At 42.7% G+C, this 23,329-nt stretch overlaps 2 protein-coding genes across 10 annotated transcripts in view; one reads left to right on the forward strand and one right to left on the reverse strand.

The window, feature by feature from the left end:
* On the forward strand, positions 1-14,321 carry TUBGCP4 (tubulin gamma complex component 4). The gene is made up of 18 exons (XM_058847023.1): positions 1-1,166; positions 1,313-1,441; positions 2,016-2,138; positions 2,527-2,580; positions 3,033-3,089; positions 3,646-3,725; positions 4,369-4,570; positions 6,463-6,628; positions 7,780-7,904; positions 8,577-8,627; positions 9,009-9,114; positions 9,442-9,549; positions 9,773-9,911; positions 10,389-10,566; positions 11,331-11,465; positions 12,501-12,617; positions 13,044-13,183; positions 13,483-14,321. Exons 1-18 carry the CDS (start codon positions 1,089-1,091, stop codon positions 13,493-13,495), a joined length of 2,001 nt encoding a protein of 666 aa, XP_058703006.1. The 5' UTR covers positions 1-1,088; the 3' UTR covers positions 13,496-14,321.
* Positions 14,322-15,462: 1,141 nt separating this feature from the next.
* The window catches only part of TP53BP1 (tumor protein p53 binding protein 1), a 29,294-nt gene continuing 21,427 nt past the window's right edge, over positions 15,463-23,329 (reverse strand). For all 9 annotated transcript variants that reach the window (XM_058846816.1, XM_058846813.1, XM_058846814.1 and 6 more), the window contains 10 exons: positions 22,347-22,633; positions 21,852-22,028; positions 21,178-21,599; positions 20,855-21,046; positions 20,161-20,364; positions 19,421-19,633; positions 18,707-18,801; positions 17,530-17,729; positions 16,574-16,719; positions 15,463-15,831 (listed from right to left, as the gene is read on the reverse strand). In XM_058846816.1, the coding sequence (XP_058702799.1) occupies positions 15,644-15,831; positions 16,574-16,719; positions 17,530-17,729; positions 18,707-18,801; positions 19,421-19,633; positions 20,161-20,364; positions 20,855-21,046; positions 21,178-21,599; positions 21,852-22,028; positions 22,347-22,633 (2,124 nt within the window). In that variant the 3' untranslated portion in view covers positions 15,463-15,643. The remainder of the gene's footprint in view (positions 15,832-16,573; positions 16,720-17,529; positions 17,730-18,706; positions 18,802-19,420; positions 19,634-20,160; positions 20,365-20,854; positions 21,047-21,177; positions 21,600-21,851; positions 22,029-22,346; positions 22,634-23,329) is intronic.

A 23,329-nucleotide genomic window follows, 5' to 3' on the forward strand; every position in this document is an offset into this window, starting at 1 on the left:
TCTAGCCACTCTCACTCTTTATTATGACACTAGAAATTTTGTCCATCGAAAGAGGATAGTTTTATTATACTCATACACGATAAACAATAATGTCAGGGCTCCCAAGTTGTGCATAAAGCTCTATAGCTATAGATAGTACATGCCCATATTCTTCCTACATTTCAGACCTTATTGTGGCAAGCTGAACCAAATACATATTAGATGACCCTTAACACTAAACACTAACTTCTTCTAAATGAATAAGAGTAAAAATGCACATAGAGAAAAACACTGTGAAAAATAAGGGGGGAAATGAAAAAGAGCCTGCTAAAAACCACTTTATTAAATAACATTATAGTTTTCAAGCTAGACAATTTTTAAAAGACTACCCGTATTATGACAGGAAGTGAAGGAAAACAATATATAATAAATGAAGAAAGGTAAAACTGGGACTGATAGAACACTGACAGATAACACGAGAAACCGATAAAGAAACCTACTGAGGCATACCGAAACCAAGTCTGCCTAGAAGCCTGCGCATTTGCGGTTGTCCTGGATGGGACCTCCCGAACGGACTCTTGCCATCACAGCCACCCACGTTCCTGCACCGTCCTCCTCCTGCCGCGAGCCAAGGCCAACGCGCCTCTCGAGCGGTCGGGACGTGAGCGGGGGCCACGGCCCCCCTCAGTCCGCGCTCCGCCAGGCCACTCCCGCGGCCCCTTCCGGCGTGCTCGCCTTCGCGCGGCCCGGGCCGCCGGCCGTGCCCCTCCTCCTCCCCCGTCTCCTCTGCGCCCCCCGGGTTCCTCCCTGCGGGCCCCGGGTTCCTCCCCGCGGGCCCCGCGTTCCTCCCGGCGCCCCCCGCGTTCCTCCCTGCGGGCCCCGCGTTCCTCCCGGCGCCCCCCGCGTTCCTCCCTGCGCCCCCCGCGTTCCTCCCTGCGGGCCCCGCGTTCCTCCCTGCGGGCCCCGCGTTCCTCCCTGCGGGCCCCGCGTTCCTCCCTGCGGGCCCCGCGTTCCTCCCGGCGCCCCCCGCGTTCCTCCCGGCGCCCCCCGCGTTCCTCCCGGCGCCCCCCGCGTTCCTCCCGGCAGCCCGCGCGGCCCCGCGCGGCAGGATGATCCACGAGCTGCTGCTGGCGCTGAGCGGGTACCCGGGGGCGGCCTTCACCTGGAGCAAGCGGGGCGGCCTCCAGGTGCGGCAGGACCCCGAACAAAACCCACCCCGAACAAAACCCACCCCGAACAAAGCCCACCCCACCCCGGTCCCCGCCCCGTCTGGTTCCCGCCTCCGCCCTGTGCGGTCCGTCCGTCCATCCGTCACCGCTGTTTCCCCTTCTAGGTGTCTCAGGAGCTGCCGTTTCTGCACCCCAGCGAGACCAGCGTCCTGAATCGGCTTTGCCGCCTGGGCACCGACTACATTCGCTTCGCCGAATTCGTGGAGCAGTACACAGGACACGTACAGCAGCAGGTGGGGCAGCCGGCCCGTGGTATTTCCCGGGAATAGCGCGGCAGATAGCAGTAAGACCAAGCTGTCCAGGACACAGGAGTGGCCCGTGGCCCACACACGCACTCGCGCTAACACCGAGCAGAGCTCCAGAAAGCTCTGTGCGATGCATGTAAGGGAGGGTAGAGAGCAGTGAAGGATGCATCAAATGCAAAATCTTATTCTTGGGGAAGTCTTGTAGTAATTTCTGACTACAGCAGACTGCCCAGGGTTTGTGAGCTCAGCAGGATGCTCGTGACTGTCTCCTCCTGACTTGCGAAGAGCCTTGATATCCAAGAGGCATGCTTAAGTGAAAAGAAGCACTGGTACCAGTGGATCCCAGCACTTGCATAGGTCCACAAAAGAGCTCAATGTAAATCTGCTCAAGTGACTCTCATTATTACAATGTTGTATTTATTTTTCTGGTCACTTTATGGTGAGCTAAGGTGCATTTCGGCATGTTCAGAGCACTGACTACTGCTATGACACTGCACGGATATTACATTACTATTCAGACTTGCACTAGGATGCTGATGCAGATTTTATTGTTTGGTTTCAGGATCACCATCCGTCTCAGCAAAACCAGAGTGGATTGCATGGCATTTATTTGAGAGCCTTCTGCACAGGTCTTGATTCAGTGCTGCAACCTTATCGACAGGCACTACTTGACCTAGAACAAGAGGTAAAGGAGAGAGATACAGAACAAGAGGCTGTAGTGCTGCTTACAGATTGTGGAAATTTGTCATTTCTACAATAAACATGCTAGTAGTAGCTTCTAAGATGAAACAAGGTATTTTCCTTTCCATGTTAGGGATGCTTTCCAAATTATTCCTGTGAGATGCCATTGTAAATTACTTTTCATCCTGATAAGTATTGTCCCCTCTTCCTTCAGTTCAGTAAGGGCTCCACATTTGTCAGAGCCCAGTGCTGTCTCAGACTGTTGGGGCTTCTGTTTTCAGTTTTAGAGGTTTTGATTAATCTGTGCTAGACAAGTAGTTGTCATATCTTGGGTAGTGTCATCATCCAGTGGTTGTGATAATTAATCTTTATTAATTTCTTTATCTTTGTAGTTTCTGGCTGACCCACATCTTTCCATCTCACATGTTAATTACTCCTTGGACCAGGTATGTCATGTTATTAAAGAGGTAGTGTTCTTTGCTTGCTCTTATTCATCAATGAGTCTAATAAGAAAGGGGGTGGGATAAGCAAGGCTTACTTCATCATGTCATGCCATTTCTGTCTAATGCCTCTACATCTGTAGTCCCTTCATCATGCTCAGAGGATCACTTGCACTTCAACACAAGGCTAAGGTCCTCCACCTTGACCCTCACACATTCCTCACTGACTGTGTTTAGCCTGAACTACTGCTGGATCATAGTAACTTTGTGCATTTTGGTGCAGTGGAGGGAAGACATACTTCCTAGAGATTTGCATGTCATGTTTCTAATTTGTGGGGAAAGACAGAAAATGGTTTCATTAAATGATTGTGTTCAGCTGCTGTCCACAGTTAGGTATAGTTTCTTTCTCTCTTCCTTACATAACAACTTAAATCAATATTTCACTTCTTGTTCTGCAGTTTCAGTTACTCTTTCCTTCTGTGATGGTCATGGTGGAACAGATCAAAAGTCAGAAGGTACAGTAAAAATGCAGATAGTTTCTCTTAACAGGTTTCCTCTTTAACTGATACAGTCATTTCTGCCTCCATCTCAGACTTCTAATACTAGAAAACAATGTAGTTTCAATAATGGATGACCTATTCCGAGTTCTACTCTAAGTATTGAGAGACTATTTTACAAATTCATTTACACTGTACTTGACTCTCTCCCTTATCCCCTCATCTTTGATGTCTTGAATTTTGTAGGACAGGATGCTGGTGGTTGGAATTTTTTATTTTCTGAGTCTGTTTTCTCTGACTGTTGCCTGAGATAAAAAAGGCAGAGGGTAATGTTTTCAGAATCCAGAGACACTTATATTTTTTTAAGGGAAAGTATTGAGAGAAGCTTGAGTGTAGAGCCACACATAGAAGGCCTTTTTCATTACTACATGGAGCCTGTTACACCTTCCTTCCTGTAAGACTTGCTCAGTTTGTGAAGGCATTTTTTTCTTAGCTGAAAGTGTAATGTTTAAATGCATAAAAAGGTCAGTACAGATTCAAATAACAGATGTAGTCTAACCTTTTCTTTCTGTAGATTCATGGATGCCAGATATTGGAGACAGTCCACAAACATAGCTGTGGGGGGTTGCCTCCTGTTCGCAGTGCTCTTGAAAAGTATGTAGATACAGTAAAACTGTTACTTCTTTCTTCTGGAGTTAGTGACAAAGCGTTTCTTACTTGTTGAAACAGCGCATGCAAAACAGCCTTGCATGGTAAAAAGGGAGTAACATGCAAGGGAAAACTGTCACTCTCCCCATTATTTATCTAAAGCAGGCTTGTGAATTAAGGGTTTCTCCATACTTTGGGTTAAGGGCTCATAAAACTTCAGACCGAATTTTTTTTTTTCTTCTTTGAAGTCTATGTGAATTGTTTTGCATATGGTAGACCTGTTACTGATCTTTGATCCTTCAAAATCATGAATGTGACTGTATGAGTGTTGTGATGTTTGTATGCCATTGTGGAGAAAGTAAAACTACTTAAAATGTCATTTGAGTAGAAACAGCAGCCATTGCAGATTTATACCTCTGGCATACTAGCAGATTTCCATGGAGAAGCCACATGTCCAGAGGAGATGTTTGCTTCGTTTTGCACCTTCTGGTTTTGTCCACCTTCCTCTGTTTACAAAAAAAAAAAAGAGATATAAAATACCACATTAGCCATACTGCCTGGCTGACCAACTGGACCTTCTGGAATGACATCCAATGAAATTTTGATTATTGTGTGCAAAGGCCTGACTGACTGTTTCTCTTGACCTCAGGATTCTGGCTGTGTGCCACGGAGTCATGTATAAACAGCTCTCTGCCTGGATGCTGCATGGATTGCTACTAGACCAACATGAAGAGTTCTTTATCAAACAGGGCCCCTCTTCTGGAAATGTCCCTAGCCAGCCTGAAGAAGATGATGATGACTTAGGAATTGGGGGACTTACTGGAAAACAGCTACGAGAACTGCAGGACCTGGTAAGATTTACGAGTCGTAACTTGGCATCTTTTGTCTCTAGGGAACTAAAGAAGTGTATTGTATTCTGCTTCAGTGTGAGCTATACTAGACTATACATACACTGAAACCTACTAAGATAGTTAATTGAAGTAATACTGTAATAGGTTGCTGCTAGGCATAAGGGACAGAGACCTATTGTTTGGCACAGTTGGATAACCCCAGGGCAAAAAGCCCTATGGATGAAATCTGTGTATATGCTGCTGTCAAGTAATGGGAACTTCTGCATGCCCACTGTTCTTGACTGACTCTTTTCTCATTTCTTATGGTCAACAGTGTGATCTGTTTAACATAGACATTGCTGGTAGTGTGAGCAATTGCAAGGAACAGGGTGTGGGAAATTTGGCTTGCACACTTTTGCACACTTTCTGTGGGCAGCTGGGTCAGGTGTCTTTCTTGCACAACCATTGGTTGTGCAAATGTTGCCTAACAGGTTAATGCAACTGACATTAATGATACAAAATGTGTTATGTGAGAGTCAAGGGACTGCTAAGCAAGGGAGCAGCCTGCCAGCACGCTGGTGAAATGTGGTAGCTCTTCCTGTAGATGCTATACCATTAGAGTTCCCTTTTGCAAAGCAGTTTTCTCAGTGGAGTAGTCTTCCACACTGAACATTTGAATAGTGCCTGACTAGAGAACAGTGTGGAACAACTTCAACTCTAAACTCACCCTCTAGTTTATGGAAAGAAAACATTCCATAGGCACCTACAGAGTTAGTGTGGTGCATGCAGCTTGGCTGTGACCACACAGAAGCTCTGTGTTGCATACTAATTAAGTGCCCTGTGCCAGCAGTCTCTACTGAAAACAGACTACACCCAGAGAAAAACAGGGGAAAACTTTTAAAAGGCAGTTAGTGGAAAAAATTGTTATTTCGCTATATTGGATAAAAAAAGTGAATATTGTTGAGTCTTCTGGGTCCATGGTGGAAATTGTAGACTAAGCAACTTCTTTCTTCAGTATTGACTTAACAGTGTTGGCAATTCTTCAGTCAAAGAGTAAAATGGGATAGACTGATAAAAAACTTGGATATTGCCTCATCTAAAAGTATTGCTAGAATCTCAAGAAAGTAATTGCCCACCTGTTAATATCAGTATTATACCAATTTGTACTCAACTCTTCTACTGAAATGAAGAATTTTGTAGATGGCATTCTCAAAACTTTGTTTGGGCAATTTTTTCTGGATTACGGATCACTGAAACTAATTCTCCAGCAAGAAGAAAGCCAAATGAAATTATCAATGTTAAATTTGTGAAGGAAGATCTTGCCTCCATACTTGGGAGCTCCTTATTAAAATTCAGAAAAAAAATTAGTAACTCACTGTATTGTTCTAAAACAGCTTTGACAGGAACTGAGAAAATTGCCTTATCTTTGCTAGCAAGCCCTTGGATCTTTATCCTATTTTCTCACTAGTGGAGGTGTTTATATTTGGCCTGTATCGCAAGTGTTAAAACATAGGAATGAGTGTAGGGGAGGATTATTTTTGGTAATGCTAGTTAACATTGTTATGGCAGCAAAAAATTTATGTAATGCATTTGCAATAAAACTCCTTTTGCTTATGTAGCATAGTCCTTTAATACAGCTAATTTATCACTGTTCCACAAAGGCTTTACTTCTTTTTCTCTTTCTGCTCCACTCTGATGGAAGCAATATCTCTAGGGAGATCTGCTAGCATACCAGAAGCATAAGGAAGTTTACTGGCTTACTTAAATGATACAAATCAGTTCTGGTACCTTTCTGCTTACTTCCAAAGTTCTTAGATGTCCCCTCACACACACCCACCACTTTATACACCTTTTCTGACTGGTTTTCTGACACTGTTTTGCATTTGATTTATTTTCTCTGGTGTCTCTGGCAGCGTTTGATTGAGGAGGAGAACATGTTAGCTCCGTCTCTAAAGCAGTTTTCTTTGAGAATAGAAATGCTGCCTTCATACATTCCTGTACGGGTTGCCGAGAAAATCCTCTTTGTGGGAGAATCTGTCCAGATGTTTGAGAATCAGAATGTTAACCTGACCAGAAAAGGTAAGGAATATCTTTCTCGCAGCCTTTGCTCAGTTATGAGTGACTGACATATAGTTTCCAAAATGCTACATTAATGAATTCCTCAACAGTCAGTGACTACTGGCTGTTATTCTTCAGACTATGTGGATAGTTGTGCCAGGACAGAGCAGTAGTCCCGGTGTTCTGCTTCTGACTGGTTCCAAGGGAGAGGTGTAAGAAGAGGATGTGTAAGTAACACTTTTCAAACATAGTCTCCAAGTTTCCAGCAGCAAGTCACCGTGTGATTTGCTCTGGATAAAGCGATTGCAAATGCCTTGTTTTCTTTTCAGTTTGCATCCCTCTCCCTAAAGGCTGCAGACAGACACAAAGGCACACACATCTTGCTCTAAGTGTATATCTGGCAGAATGGTGTCATGGGATTAACTTGCATCCATAAACATGAGAGATTAACTTGCAAGGCGGTCCCAAAGTTGTTGTGAAAGACAAATTATATGGAGCCTTAAAGACAGCAAGGGAGGGAAAATTCTAGATGATGGTTCACTTTGACAGCTTGAAAAGTTTACATTGGGGGAGGTTTGGGAAATATATTCCTACACCAATGGGAGAGGACTGCTGTGGTGGCTATACCTTGAGCATGTCTATGCAAAAGTACTTAAATTACTTGAGCGACATTACAGAGAACAAAGGACCAATTCAGCTGGACTGTTTTCTTGCAGTAGCAGAAGCAAGGGTAAAAGAAATTGGTCTTCTAGCTCAGTTAGTTAAAAGAAACAAAGTCCCCAAGTTCAAGCAGTAGGAAAAAATTGAAAGGGGCAGTGGTATGTGGAGACCCAAACCAACTGGTTAATGTGGCAGAAAAGTTTATGGGTTCTAAGATCTAGCTTTGTCCTAGAAAAAGGGCTTTTAGCAGCAACCATTTATGTAGAAAATATTGGTGGGGGTTTTACTGATACCACAGCACTGCCCTGGCAAGTGTCTATATCGCAACTGTACTTGCAGTAGAAATCTTACAGCTTGATAGTTGTACTTTGAAGCCTCCTCTTCGTGCTCCTTGCCAGACCTGAGATAGTGTTGCCTGGACAGCCTTTCTGTTCCATTGTGTTGGAAGAGGTCTGCACGTCTCCAAATGGCATCCCTTTTTACTCTCTGAAACTCTTCTCATTGCTGCACAGGCTCCATCCTAAAAAACCAGGAGGACACTTTTGCAGCAGAGCTACATCGACTCAAGCAGCAACCAGTTTTTAGTTTGGTGGACTTTGAATCAGTGGTTGACTGGATACGGAGCACTGTTGCTGAGGTGAGCATCCTAGGAGGGGTAACTACTACGCAGGCTGAGGAGCTCTTAAGTTTTGTGAAGGACTTGGAAGAAGGGGGCTCATCAGTGCCAGTGATTGAACAAACGTGAACAGTGCATCTGTTCTAACTGGTCTCAGTGCTTCATGTAAACCCAACTTCTAATGACAAAAGGACGTTAACGAATACTATGGTCTTTTATAAGGGAAAGAAGGGAATTTTTGTAGGGTTTTTTATTTCACTTGAAGTGACTTCAGAAGTTCTCATTTGCTTTCAGCATTGTAGATAGCATCTCACTGAGCACGTGCTTTGGCAGTTTTTCGTCTTTTTTTCACTTGGGGCGGGGAGGAGAACTTAAGAAAATGGGAAGGTTAGAGAACAAAATTGGGGTAGAACTGATTTCATAGGAGTTTGCACTTTTTTTTTGCTCCCAGGTCTTTAGATTTATTAGGCAGAATTTTTTGCCAGTACATATCAAGAATTTTAGCCGGCAGCATGGACTGCTACACAGGACTGTCACTGTGTTCTTTTGTACTTTATATAGCATTTTGTACAGATGCTCTTTTTGTATGTATCGCAAGTGTTTTAAGACAGCAGCTATTCTTCTCTCTGAATGGGTGAGATAATTCTGAGTGGAGGTCGCTGTTGTTTTGTTTGATTTTTGTTTCTTCACTAGCATCTTTGGAAACTGATGGTGGAGGAATCAGATCTACTAGGACAACTGAAGGTAATGCAACTGCTAGTTCATTTTTGCTACAGCAGCTCTTTCTTCCCTTCTTTCTTTCTATTAAATACTTTATTGCCTTACATTCTGGGCTTACTTCACTACGGTCAAGCTGTTTTCATTTTCCAGTCTCAAGAATGAGCATACACTGATAGAACTTGTTCAGAGACAGAGTTAGAGGGGTATGTGTATGTGGTTTTGTAGTTTGCATCTTGAAGCAAAGGCAGTGTAGGCTTTTTGGTCAGTGCATGAGATTCAGAGCTTTCCAGCTGTTTAGAAACAGCAGTTGTCCAGGTAATAAAAATGTTCAGATAATAAAAACTGACACTTTAAATTTCTGCTCAGTTTTTGGTATGTTAGGTACAAAAAATTTTATCTCCACAGATTATAAAAGACTTTTACCTTTTGGGAAGAGGTGAGCTGTTTCAGGCCTTCATTGACACTGCACAGCACATGTTAAAGACACCACCTACAGCTGTAACTGAACATGGTGAGTGTTGCTTATTTGCTTACTAAACTGTCCTCATCGTGGTACAGCAGGGAAGTGGTAAGCCATGTCCAGTACAGAAGAGTTCTATCTTAACTCTTTACATTATGTCATCAGTTTTGAAACTACAGCACTTGTGAATGAGAATGTTTTCACTCACTCTGTGAGACAATCTGAGAAACCTTCTGATGGTAGGTACTTGAAACTGGAATTAAAAGAAAAGTGTTAATAATGGATCATTGTTGTCTTTTAGGACCAAGAGTAAGTAATGAGTGCAAAATTAGTACTAGCTGCATCATCTTGTGCTGATATGTGTTCTCTTGTTGTCAGATGTCAACATTGCATTTCAGCAGTCTGCTCATAAGGTGCTGTTAGATGATGACAACCTTCTTCCTCTTCTTCACTTAACCATTGAGTATCATGGAAAGGAACATAAAGGTATCTACTTGCAATTTTAGAAGTAAATTAAGAGGGGAGTTGATGACCCTGTTTTCAAATCGATTACTTACCCCTCTCTCAAGTTAAATACTAATTTTGTTAACTGTACTGCCCTATGTGATGGCCTAGACTACTTTGGCTCTTCTTAATTCTCGCTTTTCTTTCTTGCCACGGTTGCACTGACTGAGAAGATAAAGTAATTCAGCACCTTACTTGTTTTTAGATACTTCTCAGACTCGTGAAGGGCCTTCCCGGGAATTATCCCCACGTGAAGCCCCCACATCTGGATGGGCAGCTCTGGGCCTTTCTTATAAAGTTCAATGGCCACTGCACATTCTTTTTACTCCTGCTGTTCTCGAGAAGTAAGTACTAGGTATGGTCATTCTATATTCATCTGTATGTTCCCTGATATGAGGCATTCAACTAATGTGTTGGGATTTTTTCCCTCTCTATGGAGAGAAAGGTAGAGCTATTGCTCCCTGAACATTAAAATCCCTCATTCCACTTGCTCATGTTGAAAGTACTTGTAATGACAGTAAGACCTGCAAGATGCTGACAGGTATGCACTAATTTACAAACATCGCTGCTTTAACAAGCAGTGTTTTCATTGACAGCTCCCTTCCTTACACTGAAACTAACTTCATATTTTTTTCATCAGTAATCAATACAAGGAGAAATCTTACTCTGCAAAGAGGTGCCATGGGGCACCTGGGCCATGACCTGATTGGCCCTAACTATTGGCTGTCACCTCCTGTTTCTTTTTCCAGTCTTGCATGGTTACATTCTCCAGTAACTGCAGCAGAGAAAGTCTTAACCAACTTTGTATTTTTTGATTGTAGGTACAATGTTGTGTTCAAATACCTGCTGAGTGTGCGACGAGTCCAGGCTGAGCTACAGCACTGCTGGGCTCTCCAGATGCAACGCAAACACCTGAAATCTAACAGAACAGATGCCATCAAGTGGCGTCTGAGGGATCACATGGCTTTCCTTGTGGACAATCTTCAGTATTATCTGCAGGTCAGTATTACAGAGAAAGATAAACTGTATCAGTTAATCAGAAACTGGCAGAAATGCACTGAGGGTGCACTGAAGATCCATCTCAGCTTTCTGATTCTTTGTACCTTAAGGAAATCAGGATTTTCTTCGCAAGTCTAGAGCTTCCTACAAGTTCCCAGACTCCTGCTACAATTACGAAGCTTTTGGACTTGCGTATCAGTGAAACGGAGAAGTTCTGTAGTAGTTCTCTAATGCTACTAAATGTCTGTGAGAAACCAGTCATGTCTGAAGGACCATCATTACGATACCATCCCGATTCCTTCTCTGGCCTCTTTAAGTAAACTCTGAATTAAGTTTTGGGCTTTTTTGTTTGCTTTGTTTTTTAAAGAATTGAGAGGAGGCTGGATTTCTAAATTCTCTACAGTAATCTGGCTGAGCTTTTGTACTGCAGCCTTTGCCCTAAGATTCAAAATAGTTTCTCCCCAAATAAAATTCAGAAATTACTACAATCAAATACCTCTGTTTACATGCTAGCTCTATACTTTTTCATAGTTAAAGAAAATTATAATTTCCCTTTCTACATAGATATTACTTAGGCATCAAAAATCGTTGCATACTGCACATTATGTAATATAATTCCCCATTTGTCAGCCAGAGAGAAGAGGATCCTCAGTCTCTAACATAAGAGTAGCAATAAGGAAAGTTTCTTATTCAAAACTTCTGGCTGGTCTGAATAATTCCCAATTCCTCCAATCACTAATGAAGTATCTTCTCATATTCATCAGGTAGATGTACTGGAGTCTCAGTTCTCACAGCTTCTGCAGCAGATAAATGCCACAAGAGATTTTGAGAGTATACGATTGGCTCATGATCATTTCCTAAGTAATTTGTTGGCTCAATCTTTCATCCTCCTAAAACCTGTAAGTAGGTCTTGTTTTCACCTTTTTCTACTAAGTCTCCAAGTACTCTAAAAAACACACGTTTTTGAAAAGATACGACAAATCACATCTTTTAAAACAGATCAGTGATAATCTCCTGCAGACTGCAGACTACAATTCTAGGAGTAAGGCAGCTATAAACTATAACCGATAATTGAATTAAGAGCATCTTAATTTACAGCTGGTGAGTGTGAATGCTGTAGTCCTGGCAATTCTAAGTCAAGCTTATTTCAGTGTTCAGTTAACCTTAATAACTTGTATTTTATTGCTGTGTTTTTATCACAGGCTATTTTATTAAAGTACTAATGAGCATAGTGCTGGGAACTGTATTCCTGAGCGATTCATATTGATATGCTTTAGACTAGGGAAAATTCCCTCTTCTCCTTCAGAGAAAAAAAAAATAGTTGAGATGTTCCCAAGTGGACTTAGGGTCTTTCTAATTTTGTTAATTAAAAAAAACCCAAACAAAACATAAGTACTTTTATAAACAGCATCACAAAAACATTTGCAAAGGTTACTTTCAGTGAAACATAGTGTCTCTGTGCTCATTTATTTTGTGGAGTTAGGGTGTCAGAATAGTAATTACCCAGTCAGATCAATTGATACAAAAGAAATTCCAAATGTAGTGAACAGTGAAACCAAAGCCTTGAACCATAGCTCTTATTGATCTTTATCCTGCTTTCTTAATCCCAAAGCTGCAGTGATGACTTGCTGGTTGGATAGAGAAGCCAGTGTGTAACTCCTGTGCCTCTCTGGATGGTTCATGCCAATTGCTGTTTTCCTAGAAATGTCTGCAAAAGATTGTGGGAGGGCAGAGGGGAGATACAGCATAACATTTAAATCCTTTTTCCATAGAAAACATTTTAAAAAATGCTACATCAATTTCTTCGTTCCTGACTAAAAATACAGTATCAGCAACATCTTTGTTACGAATGCTACAACTTTTCAGGTACCTGCTTTCTCTCTTGTGTTTGAACTCTGTTTCAACTACTAATTTGTTCTTTTTATTCCATGTAGGTTTTCCATTGCTTAAATGAAATTCTGGATCTTTGTCATAGTTTTTGTTCTCTGGTCAGTCAGAATCTGGGCCCATTAGATGAACGGGGAGCTGCACAACTCAGTATTTTGGTGAAGGTGAATCTGTGTTTCTGTGGATCTGTTCTCCTCCCATGCAAACATTTGCCTAAGCAGTTATCTTGGCTGTAGCAGCTATAGAACAAGAGTGTAAGCCAAGACTTTCTATGTAAGTGCTTGTAATTATTTTAACTAATGAACTCTTCATGAGTTGGAAATTCTATGTGCACAGAGAGGCAGAATTGGAGCAGATACTGAAATAGAAAGGAGGCAGAGGTTGGTACCTCTACCCCTCCTTTTGGATAACTAACATCTAGGAATTCTTGTGGCTCACAGCTTACCTTATCCTGGACCACAAGCATCACATCTCTTGCAGTGATTCTTTTCTTCAGGCTCTTAAAGGACTGGGTAGTCAGAAACAGAGATGAGATGCTTGCTTTCCTTCTCTTCTGAGAAGGCCCAGAACTGACATCTTCAAATTTATAGGGATTCAGTCGTCAGTCATCGCTTCTCTTCAAGATTCTCTCTAGTGTTCGCAATCATCAGATCAACTCTGACTTAGCTCAACTGCTGCTACGCTTGGATTATAACAAGTACTACACCCAGGCTGGAGGAACCTTGGGCAGGTAGGAATATTTTGAGGGTTGCTTGTAGCATTATCTTGAGGTACTTGAAGTATAAAGCCATTTTTTATTGATTGCTTCTAATTATTTTGGCTTACACCAAGTGTTGATAAATAATATGACAGAAAAGTAACAAATCAGCATACAGTAATTTTTGGGCTTCATATACTTTCTCCCCATTGAGTTTCTTTTGGCAGAAAGTTGAACAAGATGCTAGTTCATACTGGCAAACAAATGCTGGTGTGGGTTGATAAAGAGAGTTACTTTCAACATGTAGTTAATATTGTACCATTCTCTTCCAGTTTTGGTGTTTAAGCGCTAAAGACCTTTCCTTCAGGCTGTGACTAGTGATGCGTCAAGCACTGGTGCTCTTGGACAGTTGGAGAGTTTACGCTCAAATGAATTTTTCTCTGTAGCTGGCTTTTGCCTGGTGAACTACTGTTTCAGAGGGAATTGGCAGGAATTGCCACTTAAGTGAGGCTGCCCAGTGAATACAGAAAGCTATTCCATTTCTTCTGAACTCATTAAAAATATGCTTTCTGCAGCCCTGCATATATTGATAAGTGTTTCCAGCGACAGGCAATCTGAACCTCTTCAGAAAGTGAAAAAAACCAGAATTATGATGTCTGGACTCTTCAACTGGATTATGTTCCACTTCAAGTTCAAGTATGGAGGAAGTAATCTTGTTTTTGACTATGAAAGAGGTTTTGGCTGTATTCAGAAGTTCCACTTGTGTAGTAAGCTGATATACAGTACACAATGTCTGCTAATCAAATACCACGAGGAAAATGAAACTGCAGTAGCAATTTTCTATTGAGGTGAAGGGGGAGAGAAGAAGAAGTAGATTTTTTAAATCTCTTTTCATTCAGTGCACTAGTCTAGTATATGTGTATAGGTCATAGAGACTATTGAAATCACATGCTTTCTCTATACAATTTAATACAGTTTATGTGGTAAAATTACACTTGCCAAGACAGGAGCTTTGCCCTAGTTGAGTAGAAAGCAGCCTCTGCGGGCAGAAAAATGGTAAGGAGATGCTTACCTGGGATGTTCACCTGCGCCGTTCTTATTCCAGACTATTTAGAATGCTACTAGTGAGTACGCTACTGAAGCCAAATAAAAAGATCTTGTCATGCAATTATATGGAGTATTGTCAATGTCTGCACCCTGCTGCAAAGGGAGGAGCATGGCATGGCTTTGTCTGTCATTGAAGAGCGGTGTCTGGCAGGAACTTCTTGCCCATTACTAAGATTTCCTAGCCTTGCTGTAACAACCAGACCATCTTGATGCAAGTCCATTCGAATGACTGGCAATAGAGACACGCCAGTCCGTCACTGGGGTGTTGTATCAGGTTTCCCAATTTGAATAAAAATGCTGCCAGGAAACCAGCCTCCTGCTGAAAGGGTTGGTATTTGCACACATCTCACACCGAAATTACATGTCCTTGGGGGGAAAAAAATCGTCTCTGCTCACTCAGAAAGACACAGTAACAACACCCAGCAAGTACAAGACCGGGCACCTTCCACACATTTCAGCTGTTTATGGTAGGACTGTGCCTGATGCAAAGTTTTAAAAAAAGCTAGAAAGCTAGACAAAGTGTTGAAGTTTGGTTGTGAGATTTACAGACCAACACAGTGAAATGCCTGAGCCATGAAATGATAGAGGAAAAAATACACATTGAGAAAAATTTCACACTTTTAAAGCAAGGGATTGTATGAGGACGGAGGAAGGCCTTCAGCCTAGAGCACTTTTTGAGTGAAGAGCTTTTGCCTTTATGCCATCTGAACACTAAGATGTGAATGCAGAAGCTCAGAAGCAGATGATTTATCCTGTTACTATTTAAAGATAGACAGCACTTAACACACTCTTTGTACCTCAGTCTCCCAGCAGTTTAGTTGTGCAAGGCTGTGCCTGTCTCTAGTTAGGTACAGCTTGTCTCCACTAACACAGGTTAATAGCTATATAGTCATGACAGAGAAAAAGAAGAGGTAGCCAAAACAAAATTACACTTGTCCAAGGAATTCTAAGCACTGACTTCAGCAGCACCTTAATGAAATTAATTGAAATAACAGCAAACCAGAGGAATACGCAACATGGTATTCTTCCAACAAACAGAAATGCCACTGCCCGAACTTCTGCCAATGGAAAACACCCCTTCCTCTGTAATTGACTTTGTGGTGAGCTCACGCTTTACTCACAGCCAAATATTAGTGCTATTCAGCTCAGAGAAATGAAAGCATTTATTTTTTCTCCGCATGCCTTTCCTAAAGGCATTGCCATGGAGTAAGTTTAGATAATGAGGAGTAGCAGCAGATACCACAAGAGATCAAACATTTATTTAATCATAAAAGTCCAGCAGATAAAACTATATACAATAATCCATGCATACTGCCCAATTCACAAACATTTAAAACCTGTTTAAAACAGTCTCCATGATAGTTGGACAGCAGGACAGAGTTTCATTCAGTGAGAGACACAGTCATGTTTATATTTTGGATGCTGCTTGTAGCCTACTCTCTTCCCAGCAATAAGGCTCTGGATCACCCACTCTTGTGAGACAACAGGCAGCCGTAAAGCTTCTGCACACTTCAAGATGCCAGCTGGGCAGGAAAAATCAGTCACCACCACATCATAAACACCCAAAGCAAGATCTGTACAGGAGGAAAACCAGGCATCTGTCAGGTGAAGAAAAAGGATTCTGCTCTGCCGCAGAACATCACAGAAGCACGGAGTGCTAAATTATTTGATTTGAGAGGGACCTTAAAGCTCATCTCATTCCACCCCCTAACATGAATAGGGACACCTTCCACTGGACCAGGTTGCTTCAAGCCCCATCCAGCCCAGCAGATCAGTGTGTTTCACCACTTTGAATCACTCTTAGGCCTTCTCATTCCTAGACAATAAATTCTCATTGTAAAAGTTAAGACACACCTACCGCAACCCTGCAGCTCACAAGAAAATATGCCTTTTAGTCCAGATGAAAATTAGGAGAAAACCAGTAGCCAACAGTATAGGCATGACCCTGAGTCCTGACCTCAGACTGTAAGTGCTAGGGCCTACATTGCATATGGAGAGGAAGAGACAGCCAAGTTCAGAAGGACAACGGAAACACAATTTGAGAGACCAATAGAAGGTGCAGGAGCAACTCTTGTCTATTTCCCCCTTTCAACATAGGCTGGAAACTGATGTCTTATGTTCTGAATTGCTGCAGCATCTCCTTTGCAAGATAGGTCTCCTAGATGCAATCTATATACAGATTACATTCAAGGACCAAGTGTCTGCCCTTGCCTTCCTTTCTGCTTAGAGAAACCTTGTAAATCATCCCACATGGTTTTAGACCATACTAAAGACCACAGTGGCATAGGATTCCCTGAGAAATGGGCCAATGAGTACCTTTGTTGTGAGCATTTGAGTAATGCTGTTTAACAGATGCTGCTCCCCCTGTCATGAGAATTTCAGACCACAGATCCAGGAAGTTCTCTTGCTGGTCTGACACGAGGAGAACCTTCAGGTTATGGAATGGGTTTTCTCGTGGGTGCCTGTAGAGTTAAGAGAAATGCAGACTGGTAAGAATATCTAGTAGTCTAGTCACCTGATTTGCTCCCATGTATTGTTTTTTGAATATCTTGCATACAATGACTCACTCTTACCACCCTCACTGAAGTACTTGGAGTGACTATCCTTTGTTCATAGAGCGTAAAATGTAGCTAGATAGTGTTGGTGGGGTGTGTGTACAGTAGCCTATATCCAAAGTTAAGCTGAATTCTTCCCTAATCCTGAACCACCTTTTTTGTGCACATCCAAATTGCTTCCACTTTGACAGAGCTGAGCAGAAGACTTCAGTCTCCTGCCCAAAAGCCTACAACTGTCCACAAATTTGTGTCTGCCCCTCAGCTTGCCTAAGGAGTCTGACTTCTTCTGTCATCTCAAAACAGACTTTCTGGATTAGATGTCCATAGAAAATGCAGAAACTAGCTTCAAAATGTACCAAGGAAAAAGGCAATTAACATAGTATTGCTCTCCTTTATCCATTTCTGAGCAATTAGAGAATTTAGCCGAGGGTGTAGGAAGCCTTGTCTGAATTCTGTCTTCCTCATGAGAAGACTGATGCCTTCCTGACTTCCAAGGAGATTCTGTTTTTTGTGTATATGGCACCCAGATATACCTTGGCATTAGAGGTCATTGTAAATCCAAGGAAAGAGATGGAAGTGTTGTTCCTATATGGAAGGGAAAGTATAGGGAGCAGTACTCAGGTCACCTTCAGTATTAGTAACTATTCAAGGGCCTCCCACGTGTAACAGGTCTCTCCAAGAGTCTGTAGACTCAGATCATGATTATTTGGGACTCACCATTCTAGCAATTTTTGCTCCTGGAGGCTATATCCAGCTGGCAAAAGGTAATTCCGATAATTCTGAAGCTGGTTAGCATGACAGCTATCATGGACCCAGATATGAGACACACAAGGGATCCCTCTGGCAAGGCACAGCAAGTATTTCCGAGTTCGACAATGCTGGTCCGCAATTAGAAGACACTGGTATGCTGCATTACACTTAAGGGGAGAAAACAAGGCATGTAAACAGGAAACAATGCTCGCAAAAAAACCCCCAAAATTATCCTGCTGCTAAACAGTTTAAAGAAGAAAACAACTGAAACCCTGATTTTCACTGCCATATTATGTGAAAGGTGAATTAGATAAAGGTAGTACTGATTTCAGAATCTGTTTCATAATATCCTATTCCAAGCTCTGCAGTTCACAGGCAAAAACTGTGCCTAGTAGTTTTTGTATCACTGCTATCTCAGTCATTGTATAACTGCTCTCTTCCAGTTCAGACAAAAGATGATTTACCTGAGACTCAGTAAGTCACTAGACAAGATTGCTTCCTCAAGCAAAATGTTCCTAAAGCAATTTACCCTCTTTATTTAAAAAAAAATAAAGAAAATTTAAGTAAAAGCCACACTAAATTACAGTATTGTCCAAGTAGATCTGGGAAGTGAAGAGCTCTACCTCTAAGTGTTCCAAGGCACACACCTGTGCCGAGACCACATCTGGAGTGCTTCATCCACTCCCAGGTTCTGCAGTATACCAAAAACACCAGACATGCGGGAGCCAAGGACCACTATGTCAGCACCTGACATACCAGAAGAGGCTGAGAGAGCTGACTTTAAGATCAAAAAGAGAAAAGCTTGGGTGGTCTTTTTAATGCATATTCATGGCTGAAACGAGGGTGTACAAAAGATGCAGCCAGGCTCTTCTCAGTGTTATCCACTCAAAGGACAAGAAGCAACAGTTACAAACTGAAATACAAGAAATTCCCTTTTTTTTTCCTAACTGGATCAAGCTGCCCAGAGAAGCTCTGGTGTTTCCATCCTTGATGAAACTCGAAACACAACTGAACAAGGAGCTAAGCAATCTGCTCTATTTGAACCCACTTTCAGTAGAGTAGTTGGACAAGATAAGCTATAGAAATTCCTTCTAATCTCAACTATTCTGTGACTGTTTTTCTAGATTAGTAGGTGAACCCTTACCTGGGTTTCATTGAAGTCTTCCAGGATATAGCCAGCTCCTGCTCGCAGCTGTTTTGCTATGTAATGTTTATCATACGGAGTCATCTCTAAAAAATCTAGCAGAAAGTTCAATTTTCGACTATAATCTATCTGCTTATGTTCTTACACCACAGTCTACAAAGCCCTCATCCATTCCAATAAGGGATCCCAGCCAAGATACTCTCCCAAGAATGTCTAGAGAAAATTACTGAAAGACTAAAAAAAAAAAAAAAGAAAAAAAGAAAAAAAGAAAGGGGAGGGGACACCAGAGAGGGCAGCACACCATAACCATAAGCCAGGTGAGCACCTTGTCACTTCTTTGACTGCATGAAACATGACACCAGCACAGGCTAACTGGAGTAATCCATACATGCTTTCAAGTTCTATGCTCACCAGCACTACCCCTTATCTCTCAAAACCTTCCTTCTTACATTATACTATTCTGACAATGCTGATCTCACTAATTTTCACATCTTTCTTAGCTTGCTGAACAGGCCTATGATCATCACTGAGGTCTGTCACATCTTAGGCTGCAAGTTGGCTAAGTCAGACTGAGTCTTAGGTCCTTTCTGCAAAGGATTAAAGAGCAAAAGGGTAAACAAGTACTCACACAAATGTCTGACCAGACAGTATCCAGCATTTTTCCTAAAGACACAGCATTTCACTTGAAAATGCAATGGGTAAGATTTGCCTCACCTTCTTCCTCCTCGCTGCTCCCAGTGGGACCATCTGATGGCTTCTGGTGATTGACCAATTTGTCACTTGGTGTTGCCATGGTGAGAAGAAAGGCATAGCCCAAAAAGAGGGTCTTATTGTGGGGTAAGGGTCCATGGTCGCCCTCCAGTACTGGGGGATCTGCAGAATCTACACCTTCACAGGTGCTTACAAACTCTCCACCTCTCAGAGCCCCTGCAGAGAGAGACAAGCGCTGTAAGTCTTCAAATGTATGTTGTACCTGGGGAATCTGTTCAACTCACTATTTTATTGCAGGAGACACAGAGGCAGGATTGGGCTAGAATGACACTAGGCTAGGTAGGGGTCTTTTATTCTTTCGGTTGCAAAGAATCTTCAAATTGAAACATTAATGGGACAAGTTTGCAAGTCTTATCAACATCCTGAAACAACACTGACTGCTGAGGGGTCCCTTTAACAGCTTTCAGGACTGACTAAAGAGTTAAGAAAAGAGAGAGACAAATCACAGTATTAAAGTCAAAACATTTCTAAAAAGCACAACTGGAAAGATGGCAAGTAAATACTCAGACTATACTAAAAATATCTCTGGCTGCTGAATGCATCCAGGGAGAATCAGTCTCAAATCATGCAGAACCAAAAGAAAAACAAACCAGCAATCTCATCTACCTTTAAGTTACGGAAAGTGGAAAGATGAATTACAGAAAAAGCAGGGAGGAAAAAACTAGATGAACTCAAGTTCTCACCAGGCTTTACTACTGCTGACTTGCGGCCACGTTTAGCTGGGGATCGCTCATCTTCGGAAGCAATAAGTTTCCTTTTCCCAGACAGGGAGGCTGGTGGGACACGTGGACTCTCCTGCCCTTTACGAGTAGGAGTTGTGCTGCTGCTGGAAGTGCTGGGAGAACCAAGGTTACTACGTCGCTTCCTCTTCCCCTCCACCAGATTATCTGCAATATAGTATGCAGGGATTAATCATGAGTTGTCACCAAATTCCACAAGCTTTCACCCTAGCTAACTGTACAGTAGTGGCTGAACTCCATAGTGCCTAGAAGATACATGCCACCACTCTGACAGAGGAAAGCAAGAAAAACAAATGTATCTTTCTTCTCATGCCCTGTACCCTGCTTGTCTATTTTCCTCCCAGTATTGCTGGGACTTTGTATCAAAGCAGCCATCCACCAAGTATATGGAAGTACAGCAAGCATCACTGTCCTTGAAGCACTTGACCACTTTCCACAAGCCAATCAATACCACTAAGTCTCTGATGCTGAACAATAAAAGGATCTCAAAGATCTCACTATAAAGTACCAAAAACATTACTGAATACCCAGAAACATTTAAACACTGGCAATTCAGATTAGGTACTAGAGTTACCTCAAAGGCACAAGACACAGAACAGCAGTCAGCACTTTTCAGCTCAACAGCACCTTTCCTTACCAAGGCTGATGTCAGCTGCTTTGGTCAGGGGGGTGACAGGTTCATAAGGACCTAGCCCAAACTGCTCCCGGAGCTTATTTCCTTGTTCCAGAGACAGGATAACAGCCATTCGTTTGTACCACTTCCTCTGGCCTTCCTTTTCAATGCAATAGTATAGCTCCCCAGACTCCTTCCGGTGTCCCTTTACCACACCTGACAAGACAGCAAGTAATAGCTGTTAGCCAGCCATACTCAGGCTTCTCATCCTCCTGGAACAAGTACCCATTTCCCACTACATACAGCAACTCAGAAAACCAAGGATGAAACTCAAGCACTGCTCTTACCTGCACTGAAGTACTCGTCTTCAGAGAGTGCGGTTACCTCTGTCTCCAGTGGGATAGGATCACAGACCAAAATATCTTTTCCTAGCACATCACATTCATATCCATCATCAAAGAGTAGCTTGTACTTTCCAGCTCCAACATCTCGGGTAATCATCCCAGAATAAAAGTACCCATTTGAGGACCACTTTGCTACAACCCTGAGGCCCACAAAGCTGCTCCCAGTGGATGAGTCTGCACAGTCAGAAGGAGCAGTCACCCCTTGTAATGGGATTTCTGGAGAGTCACTTCGACGTAAGGCACAGAAGCGAGAAGTGTCAGATTTCTCTCCTCCATCTGGCAGTCGAACTGAACGAGTAAATGATTTCTCCTCAGGTGATGCTGTACTTGAAAGATCCTCCAGACCTGGCAGTCCAGCTAAATCTCTGTAGAAAAAAGCAGTCCCAGATAGGGGAAGAGAAAAAAAAAGACAAAAAGCATTCCCAGAAGGGGGATCTGAAAAAACAATTACTAAGTATAAAATACTTGGGTGAGGTGCTTGCAGCTGCTACATGATATCACTAAAAACTAACTTCCGAAATATTCAGTACTCCTTTTCCTCTAGGACACTAAGACAGAAGTTTCCCACTCTCTTTCTTGCAATAAATTAAAGTTACAGTCTCATTTTTCCAGGGTACCTTGTTCCTGTCGTTCGAGATGGTGGGCGTCCTCTTCTTCCTCGTCCACGAAGTGTCACAGGTGCTCTGCCACCCTGATGAGTGCCAGGCATACAGTCCTCCTCTTCCTCACAAAGCAGTGCTCCTGTCTGGCTAACTCTGAGTGGTGATGCAGGCTGCCCAGCTCCTTTCCTAGGGCTAGAGAATTATGAGTTAACCATTTTGAGAAGAGAAGCCAGCTCACTAGGATACTCCCATTTTCTTGATGCTCTTACAACATATCCAGAAGTCTGCCTCTTTGCTGCTAAACTGCAAAGCAATGCCTCACAAGGAAACAAGCTACTCCTTTAGGAAGAATAGATGCAAAAGCAAATACAACCTTCCTTATTTTCTGTTCATCAAGCCAGATCTTTCTCAGAAAACCTTTGATTTAGGTGTACGCTGCTTCACACTTACAAGCCAGATGCTCATTCCTGCAAAACATCTCTTCCTCTTTTCCCAAGACTTTGCACTTACCTCAGTTTTCCTAAGATGCCTCTGCCAACGGGTAAAGCAAATTCTCTGCTTTCTGTCCCACACACTTTCCCTTTGACAGCTCCAGTTCCTCGCCCTGAGCTGCTGCTGCTGTGCGTGGCAGAGTGACCACTGCTTCCTCCACTGGATGTACGGTGGAGACTTGAGGCCTTAGATGAGAAGGAGCTGACATCACCAAGGTCCCCTGAGGTCAGCGACGAGCCTCCTGCAGTTCTAGAGGACATGTCAGTCTCACATTCTTGGCACTCCACTACAGGCTCCTCAGTTTCCTTAAAAGAAACAAAAAGAGGTTTGTCTAAGATGATGCAAGTGCTAGGTGCTTTACAATCATCAGTCCAAAAAGCAGACAAGCTGAGATCACATTCATGAAGCCGATGACAGCCATACAGACTTCAGTCTGGGCTAATCCATGGTAGACAGTGCATCTCTCACTACAGGCCCGCAGCTGCTCTGTATCAAGAAGTCACATTAAGAACTCAGTCAGCAGTGTCGAGGAATACATTCAGTACAGGTAGTGCAGGGCTCCAAGTGGGAGCAGCATGTTGACTCCTGTGGGGCAAGAGCCCCAGGCAAAAGGCTATGGGACCTGGACACTTGGAGGCACAGCAGGAACAAAATATCCTCAGACTTTCCCACACTTCTCCAGCTTAGACTGTAAGGGTATAAAAGCCCAGGGTGCCCTTTGTTCGAGGTCTCTCCTTGGAGGCACCAGCTCAAGCTGTTATTTTGTTATTTAGTTATTGCAACCAGATTAAATTATTTTAAGGATCCAGATGTCTGAGACTCTGCCATGGGAAGCCTGGGGTCCAGCTAGTGAGGAAGGAGACCTGATCTGACTGTGCGACTGTGGGGTGTGTAGGGACTCAAGCAGGGCACCCATCAGCTCACTGGAGCTGTCCACTGTGAAGGGGACTCAGTCCCAGCTCAGGTGGTACACTTGTGACTGCCAGCGTGGCTTCCTGGAT

The sequence above is a fragment of the Poecile atricapillus genome, chromosome 11, assembly GCF_030490865.1.
Source record: "Poecile atricapillus isolate bPoeAtr1 chromosome 11, bPoeAtr1.hap1, whole genome shotgun sequence".
Classification (NCBI taxonomy): domain Eukaryota; kingdom Metazoa; phylum Chordata; class Aves; order Passeriformes; family Paridae; genus Poecile; species Poecile atricapillus.